This window comes from Piliocolobus tephrosceles, chromosome 6, assembly GCF_002776525.5.
Source record: "Piliocolobus tephrosceles isolate RC106 chromosome 6, ASM277652v3, whole genome shotgun sequence".
NCBI lineage: Eukaryota > Metazoa > Chordata > Mammalia > Primates > Cercopithecidae > Piliocolobus > Piliocolobus tephrosceles.
The window spans coordinates 84368673-84385999 of NC_045439.1; the positions used below are offsets into that span (position 1 = coordinate 84368673).

The window sequence follows — 17327 nt, forward strand, 5'->3', positions numbered from 1 at the left end:
ACGCCGGGAGCAGTGGCTGAATGCCTATAATCCCAGCACTCTGGGAGGCCATGGCCAAGATAGGCAGATCACTTGAGGTCAGGAGTTCGAAACCAGCTGGCCAACATGGTGAAATTCTGTCTCTACTAAAAATACAAAAATTAGCCAAGTGTAGTGGCACAGTCCCAGTTACTTGGGAGCCTGAGGTGGGAGGATCATTTGAGCCTGGGAGGTGCAGGACGCAGTGAGCAGTGATTGTACCACTGCACTCCAGCCTGGGCAACAGAGCAAGACCCTGTCTCAAAAACAAAACAAAACAAAAACCAAACAACCAACCAAACAAAAAAACTAAGCACTGTGGAGTAGGAATGAATGATTTTTTCATCTTTATATCTTGTGTGGATGAGGGTATCTCCTTTTTTTAGATCTCATTTGCCATAGTGCACATTAGATTATATTTATTGATTGATAAATACATAGATGAACGAATAGATTAAAAATGATTATGCATACATCAGACTGAATGAAAAGTTATGAAAGAGAAATTTTTTTAATTTTTAAATTTTTATTTATTATTATTATTATTATTATTTTGAGATGGAGTTTTGCTCTTGTTGCCCAGGCTGGAGTGCAGTGGCGCGATCTTGGCTTACTGCAACCTCCACCTCCTAGGTTCAAGCGATTCTCCTGCCTCAGTCTCCCAAGTAGCAGGGATTACAGGCGCATGCCACCATGCCCGGCTAATCCTTGTATTTTTAGTAGAGATGGGGTTTCACCATGTTGGCTGAGCTGGTTTCAAACTCCTGACTTCAAGTGATCTGCCCGCCTCAGCTTCCAGAAATGCTGGGATTACAGGCGTGAGCCACCGCGCCCAGCCATATTATTTTTTTTTGAGACAGAGTTTCGCTCTTGTTGCCCAGGGTAAAGTGCAATGGTGTGATCTCAACTCACTGCAGCCTCTGCTTCCTGGGTTCAAGTGATTCTCCTGCCTCGGCCTTCTGAGTAGTTGGGATTACAGGTGTCTGCTACCACACCTGGCTAGTTTTGTATTTTTAGTACTGACAGGTTTTACCATGTTGGTGAGGCTGGTCTTGAACTCCCGACCTCCAGTGATCCACCCACCTCAGCCTTCCGTAATGCTGGGATTATAGGCATGAGCCACTGCACCTGGTCGAGAAATGTTTAATGTTCAGTTTATTCATAATCTCATTTTTCCTTCATTTTAATAATAGAACTTTTTTAGGAGGCATATATGTATGTTGATGTGTGGTATGTGTAGGATATCTGTTGTGAAGTCAGAATAGTTTCTGATCCATAAAGCTTATGGTAGACAAGAAGTTAACATTGTTATTTTTAAAGGTAAATCAGCTTCTAATTTCTTTAGTTTGTTTAACCACTTTTCCTATAGCTGCTGAGGTCAAACCTGAATTAGGCTACAGACTCCCCCTGCTGGGTAAGACAGACTCCCCCTGCTGGGTAAGAATGGGGAGAAGAGCAGAAAACCTAAACTTGGGCTTGAAGAGTCACAGGTTCCATTACACTTATGTGTTTTCTCCACAGGGAGCATTTCCAGCTCGTTTGAAGAAAGTACTGATTGTGGGGGCACCCATATGGTTCCGAGTGCCCTATTCCATCATCAGCCTCCTCCTGAAGGACAAAGTCCGGGAGAGGGTAAGGCAAGCTCGCCCTTTTTTATTTGGAGGTGAATAGATACATTCTCATCTCTACCACTGAATTCCTGCCAATTAATTTTCTACCTTCAAAAAATCCTCCTGGCATGTCTCCTAGAGCCTGTTCTGCTTCTGTTAGTGCATTCACTCATTCTCTACCTGATTCATTAGTCAGTTCGATACAGACTGCCTCTCTTACTGTACTACAAGCTTCTTGAAGTTTGAAACTAGACACAGTTTATCTGGTTCTCACTTTCTATAGCACCTTGCATAAGATAGTACTGAAAGATTGTGTCCTGGAGGTAACTTAGGGATAGCTGCTACTTCCAAAATTTATCCTAGAGCTGCATAGGCCTTTAATATTTAACAGCTTGTAATATAATTGCATTCGTTGAACTGGCATTTGAATTTGTTCAACTGGAAACATCATTCAATCCCTTTGACCACCAGGGTTGCGGAGGAAAGTTTTTCATTATGTCTCTTTCTACATTTATTCCTGGCATTTTTTTTCTCAGAACATCTTGTTGCTTCCCAATTTCAAAAGCGTTCAAAATTACCTTAATTCTGGGCTGAGTGTAGCGGCTCATGCCTATAATCCTAACACTTTGGGAGTCCGAGTCCAAGGTGGGAAGATCGCTTGAGGCCAGGAGTTCAAGACCAGCCTGGGCAACATAGTGAGACCGTGTCGCCACAATAAAACCAAAACTTTAATTCTGTTATAATCTCCTGAGTGTCCCATGATTAAAAGATTTATGGTCTCAGTTACTGATTGCAGCCATTAAAAGATAGGACATATGAAAGTGAAGACATTTGTTTCTGTGTTAGCTACTTAAACATCTAATGACACAGAGTAGGAGAGATCTTTTTTTTCCTTTTTTTCTTTTCTTTTCTTTTTTTTTTTTTTTTTTTGAGATGGAGTCTCACTCTGTCGCCCAGGCTGGAGTGCAGTGGCACGATCTTGGCTCACTGCAGTCCCGCCTCCTGAGTTCAAGCGATTCTTCTGCCTCAGCCTCCTGAGTAGCTGGGAGTACAGGCATACACCACCACGCCCAGCTAATTTTTGTATTTTTAGTGGAGATGGGGTTTCACCGTATTGGCCAGGCTGGTCTCGAACTCCTGACCTCATGATCCACCCGCCTTGGCCTCCCAAAGTGCTGGGATTACAGGCGTGAGCCACCGTGGTTTTTTGTTGTTGTTGTTGTTTTGTTTGTTTGTTTGTTTGTTTGAGATGGAGTTTTTCTCTGTCTCCCAGGCTGGAGTGCAGTGGTGCGATCTCGGCTCACTGCAAGCTCCGCCTCCCAGGTTCAAGCGATTCTCCTGCCTCAGCCTCTCTAGTAGCTGGGACTACAGGCGCATGCTGTCACGCCCGGCTAATTTTTTGTGTTTTTAGTAGAGACGGGGTTTCACCGTGTTAGCCAAGATAGAGTCTTGATCTCCTGACCTTGTGATCTACCCGCCTCGGCCTCCCAAAGTGCTGCTGGGATTAGAGGCGTGAGCACCATGCCCGGCCATGAGAGATCTTTTCTTTCTTTCTTTTTTTTTTTTTTTTGAGATGGAGGTTTGCTCTTGTCGCTCAGGCTAGAGTGCAATGGCATGATCTTGGCTCACTGCAACCTCCAACCCCCAGGTTCAAGATGATTCTCCTGCCTCAGCCTCCCGAGTTGCTGGGATTATAGGCTCCCACCACCATGCCCAGTTAATTCTTATATTTTTTTTTTTAGTAGAGATGGTGTTTCACCATGTTGGACAGGCTGGTCTCGAACTCCTGACCTCAGAGTGATCCACCTGCCTCAGCCTCCCAAAGTGCTGGGATTACAGGCGTGAGCCACCATGCCAGCTGGAGAGATCTTTTCTAAGGTAACTCTTTGAGAGGACTCCATAGGCAAGTTCTTACACTTGAATGGTAGGAATTATACATGCATGTATAAACTCAAAATATATTAAGTACTTTTTGTAGATGAAGCACTGGTTCCTGATAATTAAAAATTAAGTGAGATAGTCTACCCTCAAGGAGCTCATGGTCTTGATAGGGAACACAGAAATACACGTATGAGAACTTTGGCTCTGCAGGAACACAGAGAAGCATATTGCCTCAGGCAGTCAGGAAAGACTTCACAGAAGAGGTGAGCTGTGCTGGTCCATGAAGAGGCAGAAGAGGAAAAGAAGGCATTCCAAGAAGAGGCAACAGCAAAAGAGATGAGCTTTTAGGAGGAAGAGCATCCCCATTCCACAGAGATCCTAAGGAGAACCAGTTAAGCTAATTTGCTCCAGCATGGCTATGTCCAAGCAAAGAGCAGCATTAAGTCTTATGATTACTACAAAAAATTGTCTGGGCGTCGTGGTGTGCATCTGCAGTCCCAGTTACTTGGGGGCTGAGGTGGGAGGATCACTTGAGCCCAGGAGATTGAGGCTGCAGTGAGCCTTGATCATGCCACTATAGTCCAGGCTGGGTGAAAAAGTGAGACCCTGTCTCAAAAAAAAAGTGTTATCTAACATTATTCCTGAGCTACCCTGCCTCTGGGTGTCTTGCTTTCATAGAATCCTATCTTTGTGAACAGTTATACCAAGCTGAGTAAAACACAAGCTAACAGGTCTTAGAATGGGTTGTCTGAGTATGGGGTTGACAAAAATAACTACTACCTATGCATTCTTAGTGGCCAAAAAAAGAGTACCAGCATTCAGCGATGCTGGGAAGCCTTGTTAATAATATAAAGCTTTTGTTCACTATATCATCCTTTCAGAAGATGTGTAACAGTGTCCCTAATTCCAGGAGTGAATTTTATATACATTCTGGGAGTTCACACTTTTATCTGGCAAATTCATAGGACTTAAATCTCAGGCAGATGAAATGTAGTCTACTACTTTTACAGTATACCTTGAATTTCAAGAAAATCTCATACCATCCCCCAAACCACATATAAACATATTTATTCTTTATCACTCTCTATATGCCTTTCCCTCTCCCCACATACTCACATGGTTCTTTCTTACTTTCTAGATTCAGATATTAAAGACATCTGAGGTCACGCAGCATCTGCCCAGGGAGTGTCTTCCAGAAAACCTGGGTGGGTACATCAAAATTGATCTCGCCACTTGGAATTTCCAGTTCCTACCCCAGGTGAACGGCCACCCAGATCCCTTCGATGAGATCATCCTGTTCTCCCTCCCTCCTGCCTTAGACTGGGACTCAGTACATGTTCCAGGTCCCCATGCTATGACCATCCAAGAGTTGGTGGACTATGTTAACGCCAGGCAAAAGCAAGGAATCTATGAGGAATATGAAGACATTCGTCGTGAGAACCCTGTTGGCACTTTCCACTGTTCCATGTAAGTAGGAAAGGTTTGGGCCAGCAGCTGGTTACCAGGATGCTTCTGGCAGGCTCTGGCAACAGCTCCTTCCACCCTTCACTTGCTTCACAGAGACCCTTCCTTGTGTTAGGGAACATCACTCTCACATAAATGATGGTTTCTCACATGCAGAAAGAGGTACTTTCTGCTTTGGTGCTCTTGCCAACATCCTATGCTGTGAAGTTTCTGAAGGTCTTTGGTACCAACAGGATAACCCTGTTGGACATATTTTTGGATATTTTTCTGAAATGCAAGTTTTTTTTTTTTTGAGGCGGAGTCTTGCTCTGTTGCCGAGGCTGGAGTGCAGTGGCTGGATCTCAGCTCACTGCAAGCTCCGCCTCCCGGGTTCCCGCCATTCTCCTGCCTCAGCCTCCCGAGTAGCTGGGACTACAGGCGCCGCCACCACGCCCGGCTAGTTTTTTGTATTTTTTAGTAGAGACGGGGTTTCACCGTGTTAGCCAGGATGGTCTCGATCTCCTGACCTCGTGATCCACCCGTCTCGGCCTCCCAAAGTGCTGAGATTACAGGCTTGAGCTACCGCGCCCGACCAAGTTTTTTTTTTTTTAAGTAGGTTCAAAATAGGCTACTCTCTATTCCAGTTCTCAGTGTGAGCGCTGATCTGTTCATTTAGGCAGTTTCTCCCCATAACATTTATGGTATAACATTACATCTTGAGGAGGGGTATGTGGTATACTTAAAATAATCCACAGTCACTAAGAGAGTACAGTTGCTTCATAGGACTTTAACCCCTTGAGATTTTCATTCTATTCAAATCTTATCACAAAACCATCTGGCTAGTTTATAACTCTAGCTCATAACTACTTGATAACTACTGTTGGCCATAGAACATAGATCCTCCCTTCCTTCCTTCCTCCCTCTTTCCTTTTTTTTTTTTCTTTTTGAGACGGAGTCTCATTCTGTCACCTAGGCCGGAGTGCAATGGCGCGATCTCAGCTCACTGCAACCTCCGCTTCCCAGGTTCAAGCAATTCTCCCTGCCTCACACTCCCAAGTAGCTGGGATTATAGGCATGCACCACAACGCCTGGTTAATTTTTGTATTTTTAGTAGAGACAGGGTTTCACGGTGTTGGCCAGGTTGGTCTCGAACTCCTGACCTCAGGTGATCTGCCCGCCTCAGCCTCCCAAAGTGCTGGGATTACAGGTATGAGCTACCACACCCGGACTTTTTTTCTTTTTTCTCTTCTCTTCTTCTGTTCTCTTCTCCTTTTCTTTTCTTCTATATTATTTTCCTCAAATTCCTAGGTTCAAGTGATCCTCCTACCTCAGCCTCCTGAGTAGCTGGGACTATAGGTATGTGCCACTATGTCCAGCTACTTTTTTATTTTTTGAAGAGATGGGATTTCAGCATGTTGCCCAGGTTGGTCCTAAACTCCGAGGCTCAAGTGATCCTCCTGCCTCAACCTCCCAAAGGGTTGGGATTACAGGCATGAGCCAGTGCACCCAGTCAGATTATTTATCTTACCATGTTACTGTCATTTCTTTTACCATGTTTTAATTGGCTGCCCCAGAAATCTCTTTCTCTCCAACTAGTGAGCTGTGTCTTTTGAAAACTGCAGAAACTAGGGCTGGGTGCAGTGTCTCAGGCCTATACCCAGCACTTTGGGAGTAAAGGAATAGGAGGACCATTTGTGCCCAGGAGTTTGAGACCAACCTGAGCAGCATAGCAAGACCCCACCTCTACAAAAATAAAAAACCAAAAAATTAGCCAGGCATGGTGGCACACTCCTGTTGTCCCAGCTGCACTGGAGGATGACTTGAGCCAGGGAGGTCAAGACCACAGTGAGTTATGATCACGCTACTGAACTCCAGCCTGAGTGACAGAGTAAGACTGTCTAAGGAAAAAAAAAAAGAAAAAAAAAGGAAAGAAAATTAGGGAAGCTGTCCTAGTGAGTCCCAGCCTCATATTCCAACTTAACCAAAAATTCCCTCTGTGAGTGACACAAGTTATTTCCCATCTCAGCACTTCAGTTTTCCTCTGTATAATATGTGACTACTGGACTCTGATATTCACCTACCTTTGTAGCTTAAATGTTTTAGAAATCTAGGATTCTGTGAGTACCTCTTCTCTCTAACTCCTGCCCAGTGTAGTCAGTGTGCTCTGAATAAGATGCAGGGATAGAGTCTTTTAGCAAAGCAAAGAGGGAAAATAATGAGACAGGGAAAGTCAGAAAGAAGAGGCACTTGGGAAGGAAGTCAATCAGAGCAAGAATGCAAAAGAAAATAAGAGGAGACATAGGGGACACAGACCCCCATATCAACAAGGGAAAGTATTCTTTTCTCCCATATAGCTCTGTTTCTTCCCTACCAGCTCCAGACTCCTATTTTGATTTCATTTTATTTATTATATTTATTATTTTATTATTTTTTTTTTAGAGACAAGGTCTTGCTCTGTCCCCTAGGCTGGAGCATAGTGGCATGATCATGGCTCACTGCAATCTCCATCACTTGATGCTCAGTTGATTCTCCTGCCTCAGCCTCTTGAGTAGCTGAGACCACAGACATGTACCACCATGCCTGGCTAATTTTTTAAAATTTTTTGTAGAGTCTCCCTATGTTGCCCAGGCTGGTCTTGAACCCCTGGACTCAAGTGATCCTCCTGCCTTAGCCTTCCAAAGTGCTGGAATTATAGGTGCTACCTATGCCCAGCTACCAGACTCCCTGTTTACATCCAATCTGTTTTGCAAACAGAACCGTTATTCCGTTAAAGTCTTTTTTGTTGTTGAGACAGTCTCACTCCATTGCCCAGGCTGGAGTGCAATGGTGTGATCACGACTCACTGCAACCTCTGCCTCGTGGGTTCAAGCCATTCTGTGCCTTAGTCTCCCAAGTAGATGGAATTACAGGTGTGTGCCACCACACCCAGCTAATTTGTGTGTGTGTATATATATGTATGTGTGTGTATGTATTTATTAATTAATTTACTTATTTAGAGACAGAGTCTCACTCTGTCGGCCAGGCTAGAGTACAGTGGCACGATATCGGCCCACTGCAACCTCCATCTCCCATACTCAAGCAATTCTCCTGCCTCAGCCTCCTGAGTAGCTGGGATTACAGGCATGTGACACCACGCCCAGCTAATTTTGTATTTTTAGTAGAGATGGGGTTTCACCGTGTTGGCCAGGCAGGTCTCAAACTCCTGACCTCGGGTGATTCACCCTCCTTGGCTTCCCAAAGTGCTGGGATTACAGGTGTGAGCTACCGTGCCTGGCCTAATTTGTATATTTTTAGTAGAGATGGGGTTTTGCCATGTTGGCCAGGCTGATCTCCAACTCCTGACAAGTGATCTGCCCACCTCGGCCCCGCAAAATGCTGGGATTACAGGCATGAGCCACCATGCCCAGCTTCCCTTGCAGTCTTGAATCAAGGAAGTACATTGGAGCAGGGAGGGATGCTAGGCTGATCTAAGAGTATGCACACTTATCCTGGGGATTCTTCACCTTGCTCTTGGTGCTTCTGCAGCTACCAACTGCTGTGAGACCCTTGAGATGTCACTTCTACTATGGAGTCTCCCCTCCTCCATTAAAAAAGTGGGTTTGGCTGGGCGTGGTGGCTTACGCCTGTAATCCCAGCACTTTGGGAGGCCAAGGCTGTGGGTCACAAGGTCAAGAGATTGAGACCATCCTGGCCAACATGGTGAAATCCCATCTCTACTAAAAATACAAAAATTAGCTTGGTGTGGTGGCATACACCTGTAGTCCCAGCTACTCGGGAGGCTGAGGCAGGAGAATTGCTTGAGCCCAGGAGGTGGAGGTTGCTGTGAGCTGAGATCGTGCCACTGCACTCCAGCCTGGGCGACAGAGCAAGACTGTCTCAAAAAAAAAAAAAAGTGGGTTTAGATCGTCTTGTTGGCATCATCCAAACCAGCTACCATTTGACAATCAGAGAACAGATCCCTCATCCAATAAGAGGACTTACTAGTTTTGCCTATTGAATGATTGATTCCCCACTTGATAATTTAGAACCTAGAATCCTCATCAGCTCCAGGCCTCTGACTTACACCAATTCCCAGTAGAGCTACTTACAAAGAACAAACTATGTCTCCCTTGGAATTCTGGATTATGAAGTGGCTATCAGTGTATATTCACTCTTGCCCAGGATTCCCCTGGACCAAGAGACTTTCTTTCCCTTTTCTCTTTTTACTTTTTCTTATAATTGTAGATTCACCTGCAGTTGTAAGAAATAATAGAGACATATCACATGTACCCTTTCTACAGTTATCCCATGATAACATCTTCCAAAACTATAGTATCACAGCCAGAATGTTAATATTGATACAATCCACCAATCTGATTTAGACTTCCCCAGTTTTACTTTGTGTGTGTTTAGTTCTATGCAGTTTTGTCACACATGTAGGTTTGTGTATCTATCACCATAGTCAATATACAAAGAGTTCTATCACCACAAGCCTCCCCTCATTGCCCTTCAATATTTTTATCTTTATTTATTTTTTTAAATAAATAAAGAGTCTTGCTCTGTCACCCAAGCTGGAGTGCTGTGGCACAATCTTGGCTCCCTGCAACCTCTGCTTCCTAGGTTCAAGTGATTCTCCTGCCTCAGCCTCCCGAGTAGCTGGGATTACAGGCATGCACCACCATGCCTGGCGAATTTTTGTATTTTTAGTACAGTCGGGGTTTCACTATGTTGGCCAGGCTTATCTCAAACTCCTGACCTCAGCTGATTCACCCACCTCAGCCTCCCAAAGTGCTGGGATTACAGGCGTGAGCCACTGCACCCAGCCTCGTTGCCCTTTAATAAACATATACTTCCTTCCCACCACCTCCCCATTCCTAACCCCTGCAACCACTAATCTATTCTCCATTTCTATAATTTTGTCCTTTCCAAATTGTTGTTATATCAAATAACATTATATAAAATGTAAAAAAATGACATACATACTATATGTAATCTTTTAGGATTGGTTTTATTCACTAGGCATATTTGTATGGGAAGGGGGAAATATGTATATTTTTTTCTTTGAGATGTGGTCTCGCTCTGTCGCCCAGGCTGGAGTTCAGTGGCACGATCTCAGCTCACTGCAACCTCTGCCTCATGGGTTCAAGTGATTCTCCCGCCTCAGTCTCCCAAGTAGCTGGGATTACAGGTGCCCGCTACCAAGCCCAGCTAATTTTTTTTGTATTTTTAGTAAAGATGGGGTTTCACCATATTGACTACGCTGGTCTCCAACTCCTGACTGCAGGTGATCTGCCAGCCTCGGCCTCCCAAAGTGCTGGGATTACAGGCATGAGCCACTGCGCCGGGCTGAAATTTTTTAAGATACAGAAAAGTACACAGTATGACACTATAGATAACTATGTTCCTACTACAGAATCAATACTGACTCTTGTTAATATTTTGTTATATTTACTTCATCTCTTTTTTTTTTTTTTTTTGAGACAGAGTTTAGCTCTTGTTGCCCAGGCTGGGGTGCAATGGCGTGACCTTAGCTCACTGCAACCTCTGCCTCCTGGGTTCAAGCGATTCTTCTGCCTTAGCCTCCCAAGTAGTTGGGATTACAGGTGCCCGCTACCAAGCCCAGCTAATTTTTTGTATTTTTCATAGAGATGGGGTTTTGCCATGTTGGTTAGGGTGGTCTTGAGCTCCTCACATCAGGTGATCCACCTGCTTTGGCCGGCCCTTTTTTTTGGGGGGGGGGAGGAGTCTCACTCTGTCGCCCAGGCTGGAGTGCAGTGGCATGATCTCGGCTCACTGCAGGCTCCACCTCTTGGGTTCATGCCATCCTCCTGCCTCAGCCTCCCGAGTAGCTGGGACTACAGGCGCCCGCCACCACACCCGGCTAATTTTTTTTTTTTAGTAGAGATGGGGTTTCACCATATTAACCAGGATGGTCTCGATCTCCTGACCTCGTGATCCACCTGCCTTGGCCTACCAAAGTGCTGGGATTACAGGCTTGAGCCACCGTGCCCAGCCCCGCCCTCTTTTTTTTAAAGAGAGACATGTGTTCTTGCTCTGGGGGTTGGAGTGCAGGTGCGGTGGCACTGTCATAGCTTACGGCAGCCTCAACCTCCTGGGCTCAAGTGATTTTCTTGCCTTAGCCTTCCTAGTAGCTGGAACTAGAGGTGTGGGGTACCACACCTTGCTAATTTTTTTGACGTTTTTGTAGAGATGGAGTCTTGCTCTGTTGCCCAGGCTGGTCTCAAACTCCTGGGCTCAAGTGATTCTCCAACCGCAGCCTCCCAAAGCACTAGGATTTTAGGCATGAGCCACTGTGCCCAGCTGTCTTTTTCATTATTATATAAATGAAAGAATTTATTATAAAGTTGAAATTCCTTCTAATCCTCATTCTTAGTTCTCCCCAGTCATCATAAGCAGCTACTAGTATGAATATGGTGTTTCTTCATAGTTCATTTTGTTTATACTGTTATATATACATAAGCAGTCATGAACAATATAGAGTATTATTTTATATGTGTGACCTTTGTAATTTCTTTGCTTTCAGTTAATATATGCAAATAATTTTTTTTCAAAACCAAACAGTTCTAAAGAAGACAAGCAATGGCCAGGCGCGGTGGCTCACGCCTGTAATCCCAGCACTTTGGGAGGCCGAGGCAGGCAGGATCATGAGGTCAGGAGTTCGAGACCATCCTGGCTAACATGGTGAAACCCCGTCTCTACTAAAAATACAAAAAAAAAAAGTAGCCGGCCTGGTGGCGGGCACCTGTAGTCCCAGCTACTCGGGAGGCTGAGGCAGGAGAATGGCGTGAACCCGGGAGGTGGAGCTTGCAGTGAGCCGAGATGGTGCCACTGCACTGCAGCCTGGGTGACAGAGTGAAACTCCATCTCAAAAAAAAAAAAAGAAAGAAAAAGAAGACAAGCAATGACAAAATAAATAGCAAACTCTTGTTTTACCCTCAGTTCCATTACTTATAATCATGTATTCAGCTCTTGTAGCTGTTGCCCCTGGTATTTCATCCCTAATTCTAAATTAAAATGCTTATAATATGCCAGGCACAGTGGCTCATGCCTGTAATCCCAGCAATTTGGGAGGCTGAAGTGGGTAGATCATTTGAGCTCAGGATTTCAAGACCAGCCTGAGCAACATGGTGAAACCCTGTCTCTACAAAAATTACAAAAATAAGCTGGGTGTGGTGGCGTGTGTTTGTAATCCCAGGTACTTGGGAGGCTGAGGTGGGAAGCTCACTTGAGCCTGGGACATTGAGGCTGCAGTGAGCCAAAATTGTGTCACTGGACTCCAGCTTGGAATACAGAGCAAGACTCTGTCTCAAAAAAAAAATAATAATAATAACTTAATACTTTTAGTGACTTTTATTGTAGGTGCTCATTTAGCTCTTATACTATGTCTCCACTTTCCTTTTGACTACTCTTCCAATATACAATAATTACATGTAACATTCTTAAATTGAATCATCATTGTACATTATTGTGACTATATAAATTATTTTTACTGGAGAGCTACATGGGCTACTATGAAATGATCGAATATATTAACAATTTTTTTTTTTTTTTTTTTTTTTTTAGTAGAGATGGGATTTCACCATGTTGGCCAGGCTGGTCTCAAACTCCTGGCCTCAAGTGATTCACCTGCATTGGCCTCCCAAAGTGCTAGGATTACAGGTGTGAACCACTGCATCCAGCCTTTTTTTTTTTTTTTTTTGAGACAGGCTCTTACTCTGTCACCCAGGTTGGAGTGCAGTGGCTCTATCTCGGCTCACTGCAACCTCCACTTCCCAGACTCAAGCAATTCTCTTGCCTCAGCCTCCAGAGTAGCTGGGACCACAGGCATGCTTCACCACGTCTGGCTAATTTTTTGCATTTCTGGTAGAGATGGGGTTTGGCCATGTTGCCCAGGCTGGTCCCATACTCCTGAGCTCAGGCCATCCACCTGCCTCAGCCTCCCAAAGTACTGGGATTATAGGAATGAGCCACTACACCTGGCCTAATAATCTTATGAATTCAATTTTTTGTTTCTTCTGGAGTTAGTTACCAAATTTTTTCCTTTCCTTTAGTTTTCTGTGTACGTTCCTCATTCTTTCTCTTTTTTCTTTTTGTTTTTTGGTTTTTTTGATGTTGCCCAGGCTGGAGTGCAGTGGCGCGATCTCGACTTACCGCAACCTCCACACCTGGGTTCAAGAGATTCTCGTATCTCAGCCTCCTGAGTAGCTGGGATTATAGGCGCCTGCCACCTCGCCCAGCTAATTTTTTTTGGTATTTTTATTAGAGACATAGTTTCACCATTTTGGCCAGGCTGGTTTCGAACTCCTGACCTCAAGCGATCTGCCCACCTTTGCTTCCCAAAGAGATGGGATTATAGGTGTGAGCCACTGTGCTTGGCCCTTCATTATTTTTCTATATGCGCAATCAGAATTATTTTACAGTGTCATCATTAGTTTCCAAGTGATTGAATGTATCAGATAGTCAATTGCGTCTTTTTTTTTTTTCCTGAGACCTCACTTTCAGAACTTTTTCTTTCGTTCTAGTCTAAACTGTGGTTGGTTATTCTGTAGGCTTGTTCCTCACTTTTTATCTTGTAATTTTCCCTCTTTCCTTTGTTGGATCTTGTTTCCTAGTTGTAGACCATCTTCTTTCTTTACTTTATTCTATTTTGCTAGAGTATAAAACTCTAGGTTGGAAATAACTTTATCTCAGAATTTTTAAGGCAATGCCTTTCCAATTACTAGTTATGCTGTCTGTGAATTGTCTTGATCTTATTCTTTCTCAATCTATTTATTTGTTTGTTTGTTTGTGATGGAGTCTCACTCTGTCACCCAGGCTGGAGTGCAGTGGCACAATCTCGGCTCACTGCAACCTCCACCTTCTGGGTTCAAGTGATTCTCCTACCTCAGCCTCCTGAGTTGCTGGGACTACAGGCATGTGCCATCGTGCCCACCTAATTTTTGTATTTTTGGTAGAAACAGAGTTTCACCATGTTGACCAGGCTGGTCTCAAACTCCTGACTTCAGGAGATCTGCCCTTCTTGGCCTCTCAAAGTGCTCGGATTGCAGGAGTGAGCCACTGCACCCAGTCTAAATTTCTTAAACAGAAAAAGAAGTTATCTTTAAAATGCTCAGGGAAGAAAAAAGCAAAAAGGATTGAGAGAGGCTGGGCACGGTGGCTCACGCCTGTAACCCCAGCACTTTGGGAGGCCAAGGAGGGCAGATCACCCGAGTTCAGGAGTTCAAGATCAGCCTGGCCAACATGGCGGAACCCTGTCTCTACTAAAAATATAAAAATCAGCCAGGTGTGGGGAGGCTCCTGTAATCCCAGCTACTCCAGAGGCTAAAGCAGAAGAATCCCTTGAACCTGGGAGGTGGAGGTTGCCATGAGCCGAGATTGCGCCACTGCACTCCAGCCTAGGGGACAGAGCGAGACTCTGTCCCCGCCCTGCCCCCCAAAAAATTCACAATGATGTGCCTTAGTGTAGGTCCTCTTTTAACATTTATTACAATGGTTACTTGATAGATTCTTTTAATCTGAAGGCTTGTTATTTAGTTACAGGGTTTTTCTTGTTACATTGTTTTTTAAATGATTTCTTTCCTTGCATTATGTTAGTTCTCTCTCTATATATATGTAAATATATAGATTATATATATGTATTCCTATCAGTCTGGTTGGATCTCCTACAGTAAGAATTGACAAACTTTTTCTTAAAAGACAAGCTAGTAAGTATTTCAGTATTGTGGGGCTTACAGTCTTTGTTACAAGTACTCAACACTGCCAAAATATACTTAGTGAGTACAGAAATAAATGAGCCTGTGTTCCAATAAAACTTTATTTACAAAAACAAGTAACCGAGGCATAGTTTACTGACTCAACACTGTCAATATATACTTAGGGAGTACAGAAATAAATGGGCTTGACTATGTTTCAGTAAAACTTCATTTATAACAAGTGGCCAGGGCATAGTTTACTGACTTGTGTCCCAGAATGATTCTCTTAACTTTCTTCATTTTTTTCTTTTCTTTTTTTTTTATTAAATGAGACAGTCTTGCTCTGTCGCCTAGGCTGGAGTACAGTGGTGCAATTTCAGCTCACTGCAACCTCCACTTCCTGCGTTAAAGCGATTCTTATGCCTCAGCCTCCTGAGTAGCTGGGACTACAAAGCGCACACCACCATGCCCTGCTAATTTTTATATTTTTAGTAGAGACAAGTTTCAACATGTTGGCCAGGCTGGTCTTGAACTCCTGACCTCAAGTAATCCGCCCGCCCCAGCCTCCCAAAGTGCTGGGATAACAGGCATGAGCCACTGTGCCTGGCCAGTTTTTCTCATATTTTCATCACTTTTTCATTTTGTTTTGTATTCTGGAAATTTCCTCAACCTTCTCTTTTATCTCATCTATTAAAATTATTATTTTTGATATTATTTTTAATTTCCAAGAGCTTTTCTTCTCTGTTCCTTTTTCATTGTACTCTCTTCTTATTTTATGTATAATTGTATCTCCTCTTTTCTCTTTGAGGATATTAATGATAGCCTTTTAGAGGTTTTCTCTTACTCTTTTTTTTAAAACTTCTGTAGCCCCCATGTGTTTGAATTATGGGTTTTTCCATTTGTTTGTTTTCTGTTTGATTTTGAGACAGGGTCTCACTTTGTCACCCAGGCTGGAGTGCAGTGATCCATCATCGCTCACTGCAGCTTCTGTCTCCCAAGCTTAGGCGATCCTCCTACCTCAGGTTCCTGAATAGCAGGGACTACGGGTATGTACCACCATGCCCAGCTGATTTTTTAAATTTTCAGTAGAGACAAGGTCTTGCTATGTTGCCCAGGCTGGTCTTGAACTCCTGAGCTCAAGTGATCCTCCACCTTGGCCCTCCCAAAGAGTTGGGATTACAGGCATCAGCCACCATGACCAGCCTGAATTGTGTTATTTGAATTGTGTATTAAAGTATTTGTGTTAGGGGCTTTCCTTAATTACATTGAGATCCTTGGCTTTGAGTTCACATTTATGGTCCTAAAAAGCTGCATGGTTACAAAAGCAGACAGTGATGAACAAAAACAAAAACAAGCTGCATGGAAGCTCGTTTTGCATGGATGAGCTTCAGATTATAATGATCAGACAACTAGCTTATTGTTCGGTATACTCCAAATGACAGAATTCTTTAACCTGATGCTGTTTACTTTATCCAGAGAAGAGTTCTCCCATCCTTTGGATCCACTGATGGGATCCAAGCTTGAATATGAGTGTAGGACAGGACAGTGAGAATGGGTCAGGGATTTTCACTATATAACATTCAGATTTTCATTTTATTCCCATTTTTAGCTCTGTTCCTCACCTTGCTTTCCATGGTAAGGGAGTTCTGAGGGTGTGCCATCTTGTCTCTCTATAGGTACCTCCCTTGGTCCTAGCTTCTATGTTTGGCCATGTCAACCAAAATCCTCCTGATTTTTCTCTGTCAAAATGGGTTGAACACTCTTTGTGTGCTGATGTCTCCACTGTCACTTTTTGGGTTTGTAGTGAATATTCCTTTATCATCATTTTAGTGAAGCTACTGGGTGAATGGAGTGGAGTCAATATGTGTTAGACTGGCATTTAAGGTCAGGCTCGGTGACTCACACTTATAATCCCAGCACTTTGGGAGGCTGAGGCGGGAGGATTGCTTGAGTCCAGGAGTGTGAGACCAGCCTGGGCAATGTGGCAAAACCCTTTCTCTACAAAAAATTTAAAAATTAGCTGCGCGTGGTGGTGTTCATCTGTAGTCCTAGCTACTCCTGGGCTCAGGATTACCTGAGCCCAGGGAGATTAGGGCTGCAGTGAGCTGTGATTGTGCCACTGGACTCCAGCCTGGGCAACCCTGGAAACCTTTGAGATGTCTCAAAAAGAAAATGAAATTGGAATTTAAGAAATTTGGTTTGAAAATCTTTTGACAAATAAGTAGTAGAAATTTTTATCTGCAACTAGAGTTTTTTTGGTGGTATACCCCATTACTTTCCCCTTTACTCCCTCTCTCTTTTTTACTAATGTGCTCCTCATCTCTGTCTGAGACCTCATCAAAATGGATTTTACCACCCATATTTCTACCAGTTTTCTGATCAGTATCACTTAGGTAATCTCTAAGAAGATTGAGGCTTTCTCTACAGCTCTCCTTTTTCTGAGCCCTTACTAGAATAGACTTTTATGCCTGTTTATGGCAACATAGGCTTTTTCTGCATGTAATTCCAAATTGTATCAGCTCTGTCCACTACCCAGTTCCAAAGCTGATTCCACATTTTTAGTTATTTGTTACAGCAGCACCCCACTTCTTAGTACCAATTTCTGCCTTGGCCGTTTGGCAGAAAGAGAGAAAGAGTGGGGACTCCCATCCCCACTCTTTCTCTTTCTTTTTAAATTTAATTA

The 17327-nt window shown here is 43.7% G+C and overlaps 2 protein-coding genes across 3 annotated transcripts in view; both read left to right on the forward strand.

The window, feature by feature from the left end:
- PML (promyelocytic leukemia) overlaps nt 1-17327 on the forward strand; it is a 551773-nt gene that overhangs the window by 342926 nt on the left and 191520 nt on the right. The gene's annotated exons all lie outside the window — the stretch shown is intronic.
- Nucleotides 1-17327, forward strand: part of PTPN9 (protein tyrosine phosphatase non-receptor type 9) — a 110170-nt gene that overhangs the window by 70213 nt on the left and 22630 nt on the right. The window contains exons 6-8 of one of the 2 annotated variants that reach the window (XM_023196693.2): nt 1540-1650; nt 4648-4714; nt 4829-4976. In XM_023196693.2, the coding sequence (XP_023052461.1) occupies nt 1540-1650; nt 4648-4714; nt 4829-4976 (326 nt within the window). Of the gene's footprint in view, nt 1-1539; nt 1651-4647; nt 4977-17327 lie in introns of both variants that reach the window. The other variant, XM_023196692.2, reaches the window with a different exon arrangement.